A 13,738-nucleotide genomic window follows, 5' to 3' on the forward strand; every position below is an offset into this window, starting at 1 on the left:
TAAAATCAAACTGTTACTATAGCCTTTATTTTATTAATGCAGTTTGAGTTCTCTCAATCTCTCACAGTCAGAAAGCGAAAAACAAGTTAAGCCATTTTCCTCAAAAAGCAGCTCATCAGGCCGCACATTAACCGTGTTACTACATTTAAATACACCAAACAGCGTTTATTACATACACACAGTAATATGTGTGTCAGAGGCAGAGCGCGCTGGAGAAGTCGCGCGGGAAAAGGTGAACAAGGCTCACTACTACTTCTCAGAGAAAAGCTCTCAAAGCGAAGCCGTGGGTGGCTCTTAAAAGAGCCGTTGGGTTTGATGAAGTCCGGGTCCCTTCTTACTTGGAGCTGGTGTACTTGGTGACGGCCTTGGTGCCCTCGGACACGGCGTGCTTGGCCAGCTCGCCGGGAAGAAGCAGGCGCACGGCGGTCTGGATCTCCCTGGACGTGATGGTGGAGCGTTTGTTGTAATGAGCCAGACGGGACGACTCCCCGGCGATGCGCTCGAAGATGTCGTTGACGAACGAGTTCATGATGCCCATCGCCTTGGACGAAATGCCGGTGTCGGGGTGGACCTGCTTCAGCACCTTGTACACGTAGATGGCGTAGCTCTCCTTCCTGGTCTTTCTGCGCTTCTTTCCTCCCTTGCCGGCCGTCTTGGTCACGGCTTTCTTCGATCCCTTCTTCGGGGCGGACTTGGCGGGTTCAGGCATGGCTCTCCTCTTCGAGTCAGACTGAAGAATGAGGAGGAGCGCCCGGCAGCGGCTTATTTACACTGCGATATTCAAATAGATCAGGCTCCGCCCTCACAGTGCTGTCAAACGCTCATTGGACGATGATCAGCGGCTCGCTTGGCGGACAACCCCCAGCTCTCCTTCACCCCGCTCTCCTCCTCCGAGCTGAAGACCGTCTTTGTTCTCTTTCCCGCGCTTTCCGGTCTACTGGGTGTCCTGCACAGCACATCTGAACAAATTTATTCAAAATATTTATTTTGGTTATTGTTCACATTTTTAAACACCTTTGAGAGGTTTTGCCAAAACACTTCAATTTTTCTTAAATAATGTTTTTATTGTGTATTTTGGATCTCAAACTGCTGTTGACTTTTTTTTCTTAAAAAAATTGAATAATAATGTTATTCAATAAATTCAAATCATTCTGTATTACAGAGTTAATCAGATCCAAGTAACACATTTGAGTTTATTTCAAAGGAAATTGACCGGATGTACCGGGTTCAGTTGGAGAACCGCGCTGCGTTTGACCGTTTCAGCTGTAAAAGATAGAAGTCGTGGCGATGAACAGTCACGGCTTTACTAACTAAACGACTCCAACAGCGTTTTGTAAAACCTGCAGTAACTCACCGCTCAAAATATACATTCCTCCTTCTCTCTGTTCTGGTATTAAAGTAAGATCACTACTAACTTCCTCCCAACGTTGAAGTTAAATGTATAATACTAGAATTCCCATTTCTACTAAACAGGTCATGCGGAGCAGCTCTCCTGGTGGGAGTGTGGGGGGCTCTTAAAAGAGCCGTTGGGTTTGTGGTTGATCGAGTCGAGCGTTTAGCCTCCGAAGCCGTACAGGGTTCGTCCCTGACGCTTCAGGGCGTAAACCACGTCCATGGCGGTGACGGTCTTCCTCTTGGCGTGCTCGGTGTAGGTGACGGCGTCCCTGATCACGTTCTCCAGGAACACCTTGAGCACGCCGCGGGTCTCTTCATAGATCAGACCCGAGATACGCTTAACGCCGCCACGGCGAGCCAGACGGCGGATAGCCGGCTTGGTGATGCCCTGGATGTTATCGCGGAGCACTTTGCGGTGACGCTTAGCGCCTCCTTTACCGAGACCTTTACCGCCCTTTCCTCGTCCAGACATCGTCGCTAGTTCGTCTCAAAACCGAAGCTCAGAGCTCGAATAACTCGACTGAGCTGAACGCAGCTTTTATGCTCCTCTACAGGACCTAGTTGAAACCACCGGTCCGGAGGCGGAGCTACACACAACAGACACTACAGAGAAACACACAAAGCAGAAACTGCCCTGAAAAATTGCCCAACGTACAGAAGAAGAAGAGAACCGAGAAGAAAGTCTGTAAGAATAACATAAGGCCAAAGCATGTCACCACGAGTGTGTGTGTGTGTGTGTATCGTTACATATTTTGTAGGAAATAAATATTTTATGCACGTCACTGGTGAAGCTTGTGCGCCATCATGTGGTCAAACCGTGAACTGGCAAATCCGAATAAAGACCCTCAGACTCGTTACTGCAGATGCTGATCTACTGTATGAAATGATGTGGTTTAGTTGTAATAATTACTAAAATTATTCTCATTTTATTCCCATTTTATTTCCAGAGCCCCACAAACCCAGTAATTCAGGAAGTCACTCAGTAACACGACGTTTCCACACTTTACCAAAGTGTCTCTTATTCCGCTGCTTGCAGGTTCACATTTTGACCACACGGTGGCGACCAAACTCCATCGAGACCAAAGCGCCCTCAGCTTGGAAGCCCAGAGCTGGTCTTTGTGCTCCGCGTTTTCTCTGATCAGCACATTAATAACTAAACTACATGTTCTTTGCTGGCCCTGAAAGTTTGCTCAGGACGCAGTAACAGTGTTGGGGTAGTTGGATCTATAGACCTCCTTCTGCTCCTCTCATACTGCAGGTGATCCAGCTGGCCTTTTAAATCCAGACAGCGACTCAGAAAAGCTGATTTTAGGTGATTTTGATCTGAACTGGTTAACCAACACATCTGATCCCATGAAGGAAGTGAGTGGGAATCTCTCTCTAGCAGAACTCATTACAGAACCAACACCACCGAATTTAAGTGACCCACTAAGTCAAAACTAATATATTTAATTTAATCTAACAGTCCTGACAAAAATTCCCCCTGCAGGTGTATTTGACCCTGGTTTTAATGACCACTAATGACTAATGTCAGGCTCTCAGATGGAGGTTAGAAGACCTTATAGTCACTTTAATGACCAAAGCTTCTTAAATGAGCTGGCGGTCAGTGACGTCCACTACACCTCTGAAATCCCAGATAGTGATTTAGACCACTTCATCAAAGTCCCCTGGTGGTGCTGAACAAGCAGGACCCTATAAAACATCAGGATCAGACACGGATCAGATCCCTGGTTCAGCTCTGAAAGATCGTGACCCAGACCGACGGTCACTATCAGACAGCTGAGGAATAAACGACCCTCTTACATCAGAAACGATGATGCAGAATTTCACCTTCAGATGTTCACAAATTCTGCTTTAAACTCCTCCAAACTCTGGGAGACATTTCATTTGATCACAGATCAAAACAGATTCTGGCCTGAACTGTAATTAATGATGATCTGATCACTTTACAGCCGCTGGACATTGATCTGACCATGATGATACAGAAGCTCCTCTCAGTGTGAGAGATTCACCCCCTGCTGTAAGACTCTTTCTGTCTGTCTGTCTGTCTGTCTGACACACACAAGCCCAGGGGACAATCCCCTTTTTGTCTGAGGCTGCAACCCCCACTATTCTAGAGCACATTTTTATCGATGCTTCATCAGCAAAATTCCCCAATAAATAAACACCATTTTCCATCATCAACGTTCCATATAAACTCAGAAGACTCGTGTAGGTTCTGTGGTGGTTCTGGATGGAAAATGAAATGTGTATATCTGAGTTGCTGTCAGGGCGACTCCTGGTTCCCATCACCACCGCTGTAAAGACGTCTGAGGCTCTATAACGAACCAGTTTGTATCCAACCGTTCAAGCACTTCTGTAACACAGTAAATCTGAGCGTTACTCTTTCAAGCAACGTTTCACTGTGTAAATCCATCCTTTTGGGGCTTTTGATCAGAAAACGTCTCTTTCTATCAGCATGAGCTCTGAAACCGACCGGTGCTGATTATTTCTACATATACAGCCGTACAGAAGACAAAGAGAACGGACTCCCTTATTCCCTTTATTCGACTTTATATCAGAGTTTCTCCAGTTAATCAGTCGTTCTGTTCATCATCTCATCTGGATCAATACATACATGCGTCTAATATTCACTCAGTTTTAAAGGAATCTCATTAACAAGCACCTCAAGATACAATCATACACAAATATTCACAACCATTCACACGTTTGTGAACCCAGAATGTGGGTTCTGTACATTTTCTAGTAGTTATGTGATCCGCACTGTTCACTGCTCTGCTGCTGTGACTCTGCCATTTCCTTCAGGATTAATACTTATTAATACTTAAATTAAATACTTATTAATACTTAAACTTTGTTTCTGTTTTATAAAATGCAGTGAACTGTATTTACATTACAGCACAATACACATTATGTATGTATGTATATACACACACACACACCGCTTCTCCTTCTGGGTAACGGGGAGACCTGGAGCCTATCCCAGCAGTCAACGGGCAGAAGGCAGGATACACCCTGGACAGGTCGCCAGTCCATCACAGGGCAGACAGACAGACACAGACAGTCACTCACACCCAGGGACAATTTAGCACGTCCAATTGGCCTGACTGCATGTCTTTGGACTAGAAGGGGGACCGGAGAACCCGGAGGAAACCCACGCAGACACGGGGAGAACATGCAAACTCTTTGCCAGAGAACACCAGGATTGGCAAATTGGCCACCCTGTGATCTTCACAGATGAAAGCAGGTTCACACTGAGCACATGTGACAGACGTGACAGAGTCTGGAGACGCCGTGGAGAGCGATCTGCTGCCTGCAACATCCTTCAGCATGACCGGTCTGGCAGTGGGTCAGTAATGGTGTGGGGTGGCATTTCTTTGGAGGGCCGCACAGCCCTCCATGTGCTCGCCAGAGGTAGCCTGACTGCCATTAGGTACCGAGATGAGATCCTCAGACCCCTTGTGAGACCATATGCTGGTGCGGTTGGCCCTGGGTTCCTCCTAATGCAGGACAATGCTAGACCTCATGTGGCTGGAGTGTGTCAGCAGTTCCTGCCAGATGAAGGCATTGAAGCTATGGACCGGCCCGCCCGTTCCCCAGACCTGAATCCGATTGAGCACATCTGGGACATCATGTCTCACTCCATCCACCAACGCCACGTCGCACCACAGACTGTCCAGGAGTTGGCGGATGCTTTAGTCCAGGTCTGGGAGGAGATCCTGGCCTGGTTAATACATTTGATTTCTATTGATTTTTGTGTGATTTTGTTATCGGCACATTCAACTTTGTACAGAACAAAGTATTCAATGAGAATATTTCATTTATTCAGATCTAGGATGAGTTATTGGAGTGTTCCCTTTATATTTTTGAGCAGTGCATTTTATATATATATATATATATATATATAAAAACACACACACACACACACACACACATCCAAATGACAATCTCTCTGTCCACAATTAATGATCATCAATATAATCTGAAACTACCTGAAGATATGACATTCATTGTCTGCCCTAAGGCCAAAAGAGACACACCCAGGAAATGTGAGTCATCAGCATGAAGGGGCAGGAACGCGCTTGGGTGCGATTTCAGACTTCAGTTTTAAATCATTACCCATCATTACCCTCAACAGCCTCTACCTAGGGCAGCTCTAGGCTGCTGAGAGGCTCAATTACTAATGCTGTCCACTGCTCCAGTCAGTCTAACTCAGAATCTGCTCTAATATTTGCGCAATGAGCTGCAGTTACAGTAAACTCACCTTAAACCCCAGTCGAACCCGAGACACAGCACCATGTGATGCCACGTTATGTAGGTTTAGGTTATACTGGAGCGTCACAGCGATGAAGAACCCAAGTGACTTAAACCCCAAACGTCAGCTCAGCCAACGACGCCGCACTGCTCCAAAGTATTTAATCATCAATAAACACAAACAACTAAATGCGTCAGACCTTTTCTTTGCAACACATTCTGGCTCATGTCTTCAACACTTCATCGAGATCATGACCCTCAGGTTTTATTTATGGCTTGTTTTAATAACATTCGCTTTGGGAAAGATTTAAACAGACTTCCTGTTTAACTGGCAACTTTTACCCTTAATGTAGAATCAAACTGACATCAGGAGGTTTAACACCACATGACATATCAAGTAAAAACCAGACAATATCGGATGTTTTGTACGTGGTTATTGAAAAAAAAAGAAAAAAAGTTAAAGATATTTACGCATAAGTGCGTGTGTGTGTGCGTGTGTGCTTGTGTGTGTGTGCGTGTGTGTGTGTGTGTGCTTGTGTGTGTGTGTGTGTCTGCTGAATGAAGAAGAGTCAAATGTATCCGTCTCTGATGTTAATGTCCATCACAGGAAGACAGAGTTCCTGTTTTCCAAAGCTGGCCCTTTGGTCCAAACTCCCCTTTTCAGGGACAACCGTACAATAACATTGTGCAAGTGCAGCGGGGCTGGGAAGTAACTACAGTCCTCTCCCCTCTAAACCACCTCAGGAAGGAACAATGAAAGAAGACCGATGGAGGGGAGGGGGGGGGGGGGGGGGGGGGAGGACTTCAGCTAATCTATGAATATACCAATAAACCCCACCCCTCCAAATTTTATATATACACACACACATATATATATATATATATATCCCCCATTTCCCAGAATGCACTGGGGTCTCAAGAGCCCCCTGGTGGTGTTTAATTGGTGCCGTTTCTGAGGACACTTTTTCTCAGAGCTCTTCTGTTGAATAGCTCTGCTCTTCTTCAACCTCCTCTTCCTCTTCCTCTCCACTCTCGTACTCGCTTCGGCTCACTCCCTCGCTCTCACACAGGTTTTCTGAATTCAGCGTTTCCCCGCTTGGCTCCTCCTCTTCTTCCACAGATTCCACAACAGATGTTCCACTGGCTTCGGATGCCTGACTAAGCTCCGCCCCCTCGGTGACATAATCCTCCGCCTCCTCCTCCAGGTCTTCCAGCAGCGACTCCACAAATGAGCGTCGGGAAGCTACTGAGGTGTTCAAGCTGCGCCTGCGGAGGGCGCCGTTTCTCGGCACAGACTTCGGTGTGGAAGAGCCAAGACTTTTAAAGCTGCCACCCAACGGGCTGCTTGCTAAACATGGTTTTTCTACCTCCCCTTCCTCCTCCTCCTCCTCCTCACTGTCACAAAGGACCTGAGCTTTTTTCTTCCTGACTGGGTGAAGAAAAGACTCGTCGGCAGGAGTGGACATGGTGGACTTTGGCATATCAGGAAAACCGCAGGCACTGGCCTCTCTGCTGACCAGCCTGTCTCCACTGATGTCCAACTGCAGCTGGAACTTCTGTTCTTCAGCTGGGTCCATCTCCTCTTCACCCTCTTCCTCCTCCTCCTGACCCGAGAACAGGTCAGCACTGTCTTCCAGCTGCAAGTTAAATTTTCCCTGGAATGACTCGGCCAGCACAGATGCGCACAGAGATGCATTTTGCTCCACCTCCAGCAGTGCTGTAGACGAATCTGACTGGATGGGAGATTCGACATGTGGGGAGAAAAGCTGACTGTTTCTGTGATCTTCGTGTTTGTCCTCCATCTGCAGAGATGGCTTGCACAGGCTGGAGGAGGAAGCCTCCTCAGAGGGCGCCTCCTCAGAGGGCGCCTCCTCAGAGGGCGCCTCCTCAGAGGGCGCCTCCTCAGAGGGAGGAGTGGAGGACTCCTCCCTGAAGATTAAACTGTCTTCCACTGGAGTGCTCATCGAGTTTTCAGCAGCTGCAGAACTAGCCACATCAGATAATTCCATGACTCCTCCAGAAATCATCCTCTCATTCTTATTTTCCATCTCTCCATCTTCACTGATGATCTCCACCTCATTAGCGTACGAGAGTTCATTCAGGTCATCTGAGCAGGACTGGGTGAGGTCCACCACAGAGGGGGGGCTGGAATCATGCGTAGCTTTCCCACGCTCTCGGACTGTCGGCTTCTTCCTGGAGGACTCCTCTATCTCGCGCTGCTTTGCGAGCCTGAGCCAAGCTGGTTCTGTGCTGTTAGCGACACTGTCCATCATCTGGCCGTGCAGTTCGGATTCAGCCTGGACGAGTTCCTGCGCTTTCTGCACTCGGGTCTGGATGTAGCGGTCAGATTCAGCATCCTGTGGGTCGTCCTCGTCCTCCGCAGCCTCTTTAGAGAACAGCAGGTCGTGATCGGAGATTCCGAACATTTCCATGCGGTGCAGCTTGGCGATGTGCGAGTCCAGTTCTGGGTCAGAGCGGCGATGCTGCGAGTGAAGCGCCTGCAGCTGCAGCTGCGTGGAGGACGAGTGGGCATCCTCTAACGTAAACAACTCCTTCAGCTCCTGCTTACTGAAATACCGGAACGGATTCTTCTTATCGCCCGTCGTCTGCCGGATCAGAGAGTCTTTAAACACCTGCAGAACAAACAAGACGAAAAAGAGAAAAACAAGTTATCACACATTACTTAAGGGTACATACACACACATCCAGCCCATCAGTCGGTGTAGACGGCAGTCATGCAAAAACAATTAAGATGGGAAATACACACACACACACACACGACAGTTTACATCTAATAAAGTACAAGCCTAAAGGAGCCAAATTGGCTGATTATCTCACTCCCTAGCTGTCAATACTCCAAACTGACATCAGAAACAGGAACTCAAACCCTCCCCTTTACCGTTGTTAACACACCATTAGGAATGTATACTCATGTTTCTCTAAAGAGCTGTTTAGTTATGTTTTTCTGCTTTCTTGTGTTTATATGCACATCCAAATTTCTTGCGACAAACGTGAGGACGACTGTAAAATTGATGTAACCTTAGGAAAAAAAAGCCATCAGCCACTTGTATATTAAAAGGACACACCTGTCTGCGGTAGATTTTCTCCTCCACAGTGCCGCAGGTGATGAGGCGGTAGATCACAACGTTTTCTGTCTGTCCGATACGGTATGCTCGGTCCACCGCCTGCGCATCCGTCGCCGGGTTCCAGCTGGGGTCAAAAATCACCACCCGGTTAGCAGCAGTCAGCGTAATGCCGACTCCGCCCACCTGCGTGGTCAGAAGAAAGACCGAGTACCGTCTGTCTGTCTGGAAAAGGGCAATGCGCTTCTCTCTCTCAGCCAGGTGGGTCACCGTACCGTCCACTCGCAGCATCCGAAAGTTCCGGTTCCGCAGGACACGTTCAATAATGTCCAGCATCTTCCTGGACTGGGAGAACACCAGTGTCCGGTGATTTTCCTCTCTGAGATGTTCCAGCAGAGACATGAGGAAGCGCAGTTTTCCAGATTCTTCCAACAGAGTCTTGTCCGAGATGCGGTCGATACGGCCAGCTGCAGATTCGCCCTCATCCTCCTGGAGGGCATGGTCAGTGGCCGGCCCCTCCTCCAGGCCCAGCTGAGTGACTGCTCGAGCGGAGAGCAGACGAGGATGGTCACAAAGCTTCTTTAGCACGGTCAGCTCAGCCAGCGGAGAGCGTGTGGTCATCAGCAACTCTTTGATGTGATCCAGAGAAATGAACTGTTTGTAAATGTCCTCCTGCACTGGGCTCAGGTACGTCCAGATGATTAAATCGTTCTTACGGGTCAGTGAGGGCATTTCGGCTGGATCACCTATATTTGGACAGCCGTTCTCTTTATCCTCCTTTTCCTCGGTTTCCTCTTTCAGTTCCTCTTCAGCTCCCTTAGCGCTCTGCTTTTTCTGCTGCACCTCATCCTTCGTCCGGCGAAGGAAATATGGTTTTATGAGCTCCATCAGGTTTTGGGAGATTTTAAGGCCCAGGGCTTTCTCTCCTGGTGTAGAGTCTTTCTCTCTGGCGCGAGTGATGGGGTTTTCGTATTCCGTCTTAAATGTTTTTGCGGTGCCCAGCAGCGCACCCTGGCAGGCGAAATCGAATAGCGCCCACATTTCTCGCAAGTTGTTCTGGACGGGCGTGCCGGTCAGAAGCAGGCGGTGCCGGGCTGGGATGGCACGAGCGCACTTTGCCGTTTTGGTGGACGGGGTTTTGATCTTGTGTGCCTCGTCCAAAATGACATAATCCCAGCAGAATTCCTGCTGCTGGAACATTGACAGCTGTTCCCAGTTGTTGATGACCATTTGGTAAGTGGTTATAATGGCCCCCCCCTTCCGCTGGATCCTCTCCAGATTCCGGTTTCTTTCTGTTTTGCTGGTGCCGTGGAATTCCTTCACCCGCATCCCTGGGGTCCACTTGGCAAACTCCCGTACCCAGTTTTTAATGAGCGAGGTGGGCATGACCAGCAGCGTGTGCTTGGCCAGCTCAGCATCGTACATTCCTGACAGGAAGGAAACAACCTGGATGGTTTTCCCGAGGCCCATATCGTCTGCCAGTATGCCGCCCCGCCGCCCGTCCCTGTGCAGGCCGTAGAGGAAGGCCACACCCTCTTTCTGATGGTCGTACAGTTTATTACAGAGTTCCTTATACAGCATCAGGCCGCTGTCGTTCACGTTGATGAACTCCTCCCCTTCTTCTTCCTCTTCCTGTTCTTGCATGGCTTCCTGCAGTCGCTGGATTCGGTTCTTTAGTTTAGCGCTGGGCCGCAGCTGATACGCCAGGCGGAAAAGCTCCAGGGAACGTTCTAGATTCCCCTGCTGGGCCGCTTCTTTAGCCTCCTGTTGGTACCTGAACACATACACAAACAAAATTGGACGGTTTTCACATCATTACATCGTCTTTACAAACACGCCCAACTTAACCTGCCGTCAGTAAACAAGGTTCACGCTGAGCACAAGCACTAACTACAGATTAGTGGCTGGATGGCTCATATTTTTCATGCCCCCATGTGTCAGTTCTGATATCAATACAGAGAATAAAATAACCTTAATTTCTTTGAGAGAACAAACTGTCAAATGAATAAACCACTTGTTTTGGTGAATTAACTCTCTCACGTTAATAATACGCTCTCTGGAGTTCAAAACATCAGCCTGACGCTGTAACAGTTCCACCATCATCGTACATCTGACTCAAAGAATATCGACGCTCTGAATTTGCAGTTGAACGTTCTTAAAGGAACCGATTAATACCCTCCGAACATTACGTCCAAATTTACATTGAAGTTGAAAGCAACATGCCTATAAACGTTGCATTACACTAGCTGTTCAAGAAACTTGGCAGAATGATTAAAAGTGTTGATCATCATGATTTAATGAGCCACATGAATTAAAGCCTTCATCTTAATGATGTTCGTTCTTTATACTTTCAAACTCAACTATGACCATTAAAATACTCCAAATACTCAAATACTTATCAAATTTTATATACACACATACATAAATACATATACACACACGACTCTGTGGTGGCAACAGCCAACTTCTACGGCTGTAATGCCACCTCTCCAGCAGACAAGGCCATAGAAGATGGCTGATGCCACCACAGTCATTCGTGTGTGTGTGTGTGTGTGTGTGTGTGTGTGTGTGCGCGCACAATTTAAAAACAAAGCTTCTGCTGCTACTCCCTGTATGTTCCACAGCAAGAGTTGTGATGTAATCACATAAGATGACCACAAAACAACGGTCAACACCATATTACTGACCACAAACCATAAGGCAATGTAATACAGCTTTAAAATGACCCAACGAAGCCCTAAGATTTGAATATATCCAAACATGTGATTAAGACGTGTAATATTCAATTTTCTTTTCTGAGCCCCGTCGACGACGCGGCTGATAACAGAGAGGCATGCGTGTGAAAAACGTTAAGACGTGTAATATTAAAGAATAAAATCAGTCAACGGTTTAGCTGGATTTAGTAAAAAACAATAATAATGAATGTGCAGCGTTAGAGAATCTAGGGCTGTTGAGTTTTGCCTTTTGGTAGCTGTGCTAGTTCTGTGTATTCTCCAAGAAACAGAAGCGCAGACACCGTATCAGCTCCAACAAGTGTACAGTTTGTGATTTATAACACAAATTTAACATTATGACTTATTTATTCATCCATTCATTGGTAAACACCAGAATTTCTGAGAAAAGTGCCCAAGTGGGATTTAAGAAGAAAGTTCTTATAAACGGCTGATAAATGAGGCTCAGTACTTCTAATAGCTGTAACCGTAGGAACCGGGCAAAATTCACTACGTGAAAATAAGTGTGCGAGCAGCTGGAACGGCCTCGGGTTATTCACTTCAAACAACAGCCCACTATTCACAGCGTTCAGGTGACCGTTTCATTTTCTGTGACATCGTGAAGCTTCAAACTGCACATTCGGCACACCGTCTCGGTCTCGTCAGTCTGAGCGGGATGTCAGGCGCCCGAGCCGAGATACAACACGCTCCTACGCTCTAACAGCACAAACACTAACATGTTCACAAAACAAACCGTACCGAGCAGCGAAAACGGGGAACAGTCGAGTCACGTCAGCTTTACAGTCAATACTACAGTACGTAGAGGACACGCAGTGAACTGAAACTGTGGTGTAGCAATAACATTAAACAGGCAGTTTGAATTTAAATACACTAAAACATAAAACTAATCCTAAAAATAAAGACTAACTGTAGAAAAATACAACAAGAAATAATATAAATGTAAGAAAGTCCTGAAATGAACACTGAAGAGCCATAAGGCACATTCAGAAGAAGGTCTGTGGGTATAAATGGCGCAAATATAAAATAGACTGAGCTTATGGAGCAATACGGTTAATTTCTCCCAGCATTATTTTCTGGGTTTACTTTCCAGAAGGACCCTCATGGTGAAGGTGAAACTGGCCTGATTTTTACACTGGTTTATGCTCAGTTCACGAGGCGCTGTGTCAGTCATGGCGAGGCTCGGGGCGGGCGAGACGCGGCGAGGCACGCAGCCTAAAACGAGGCTCAGTCGTTTGTGGGGAACCGCTCCGTCTCCTTCATTCGCAGAACAGGGTAGAAAACAAAATCTCACAATTAGAAACGAAAAAGCTCCAAACGAGCGCGTATTTAAAAACATGAACACTTCCGTGTTTAAATTGATCTCTGCATGGAAGACGGTTCCTCAGGCTGATGGAGCATGTGTTGTACATGGTTCTATGTAGAACCTTTTTTGAAAACAGTTCTGTACAGCACCAAAAAGGTTCTGCAACAGTTACAATGTCAAACTTTAATATAATAGCAGAACCCCTTTTAGTGCTATATAGAACCATTTATAACACTTCATCAATCAGAAGAGTCATTTTCCACGCAAAGGGACGCAAACGGTTCAAGTGTTCGCTGTTATAAAGGGTTCTCTAGTACAGGAAATGTTTCTATTTACAAGTGTAGCTCCTGTTTGCACTCGCCGCAGTGCCGACTGGAGCCGTTCCGAACGCAGATTTATTTATAGAATTGCCCCCTTCGTTCAGTTGGATAGAAACTACTACACAGAAGAATAACCGTGTAAACAACTGGCCGACCGTCCGTGACGGGAGCAGAGAAGTACCGCCCGACCGTGACGGGAGCAGAGAAGTACCGCCCGACCGTGACGGGAGCAGAGAAGTAGCGACCGACCGTGACGGGAGCAGAGAAGTAGCGACCGACCGTGACGGGAACAGAGAAGTACCGCCCGACCGTGACGGGAGCAGAGAAGTACCGCCCGACCGTGACGGGAACAGAGAAGTAGCGACCGACCGTGACGGGAGCAGAGAAGTAGCGACCGACCGTGACGGGAACAGAGAAGTAGCGACCGACCGTGACGGGAGCAGAGAAGTACCGCCCGACCGTGACGGGAGCAGAGAAGTACCGCCCGACCGTGACGGGAACAGAGAAGTAGCGACCGACCGTGACGGGAGCAGAGAAGTAGCGACCGACCGTGACGGGAGCAGAGAAGTACCGCCCGACCGTGACGGGAGCAGAGAAGTACCGCCCGACCGTGACGGGAGCAGAGAAGTACCGCCCGACCGTGACGGGAGC

At 47.6% G+C, this 13,738-nt stretch overlaps 2 protein-coding genes across 5 annotated transcripts in view; both read right to left on the reverse strand.

Moving 5' to 3' along the window:
* Positions 1–1,515, reverse strand: LOC119262247 (histone H2B-like). The gene is made up of 2 exons (XM_037533422.1): positions 1,223–1,515; positions 1–959 (listed from the first exon to the last, which is right to left on the reverse strand). Exon 2 carries the CDS (start codon positions 707–709, stop codon positions 335–337), a length of 375 nt encoding a protein of 124 aa, XP_037389319.1. The 5' UTR covers positions 710–959; positions 1,223–1,515; the 3' UTR covers positions 1–334.
* A 4,996-nt stretch (positions 1,516–6,511) lies between these two features.
* Positions 6,512–13,738, reverse strand: part of ercc6l (excision repair cross-complementation group 6-like) — a 13,162-nt gene continuing 5,935 nt past the window's right edge. For all 4 annotated transcript variants that reach the window (XM_037533401.1, XM_037533400.1, XM_037533399.1 and 1 more), the window contains 2 exons: positions 8,736–10,506; positions 6,512–8,282 (listed from right to left, as the gene is read on the reverse strand). In XM_037533401.1, the coding sequence (XP_037389298.1) occupies positions 6,618–8,282; positions 8,736–10,506 (3,436 nt within the window). In that variant the 3' untranslated portion in view covers positions 6,512–6,617. The remainder of the gene's footprint in view (positions 8,283–8,735; positions 10,507–13,738) is intronic.

This window comes from Pygocentrus nattereri, chromosome 23, assembly GCF_015220715.1.
Source record: "Pygocentrus nattereri isolate fPygNat1 chromosome 23, fPygNat1.pri, whole genome shotgun sequence".
Lineage (NCBI taxonomy): Eukaryota > Metazoa > Chordata > Actinopteri > Characiformes > Serrasalmidae > Pygocentrus > Pygocentrus nattereri.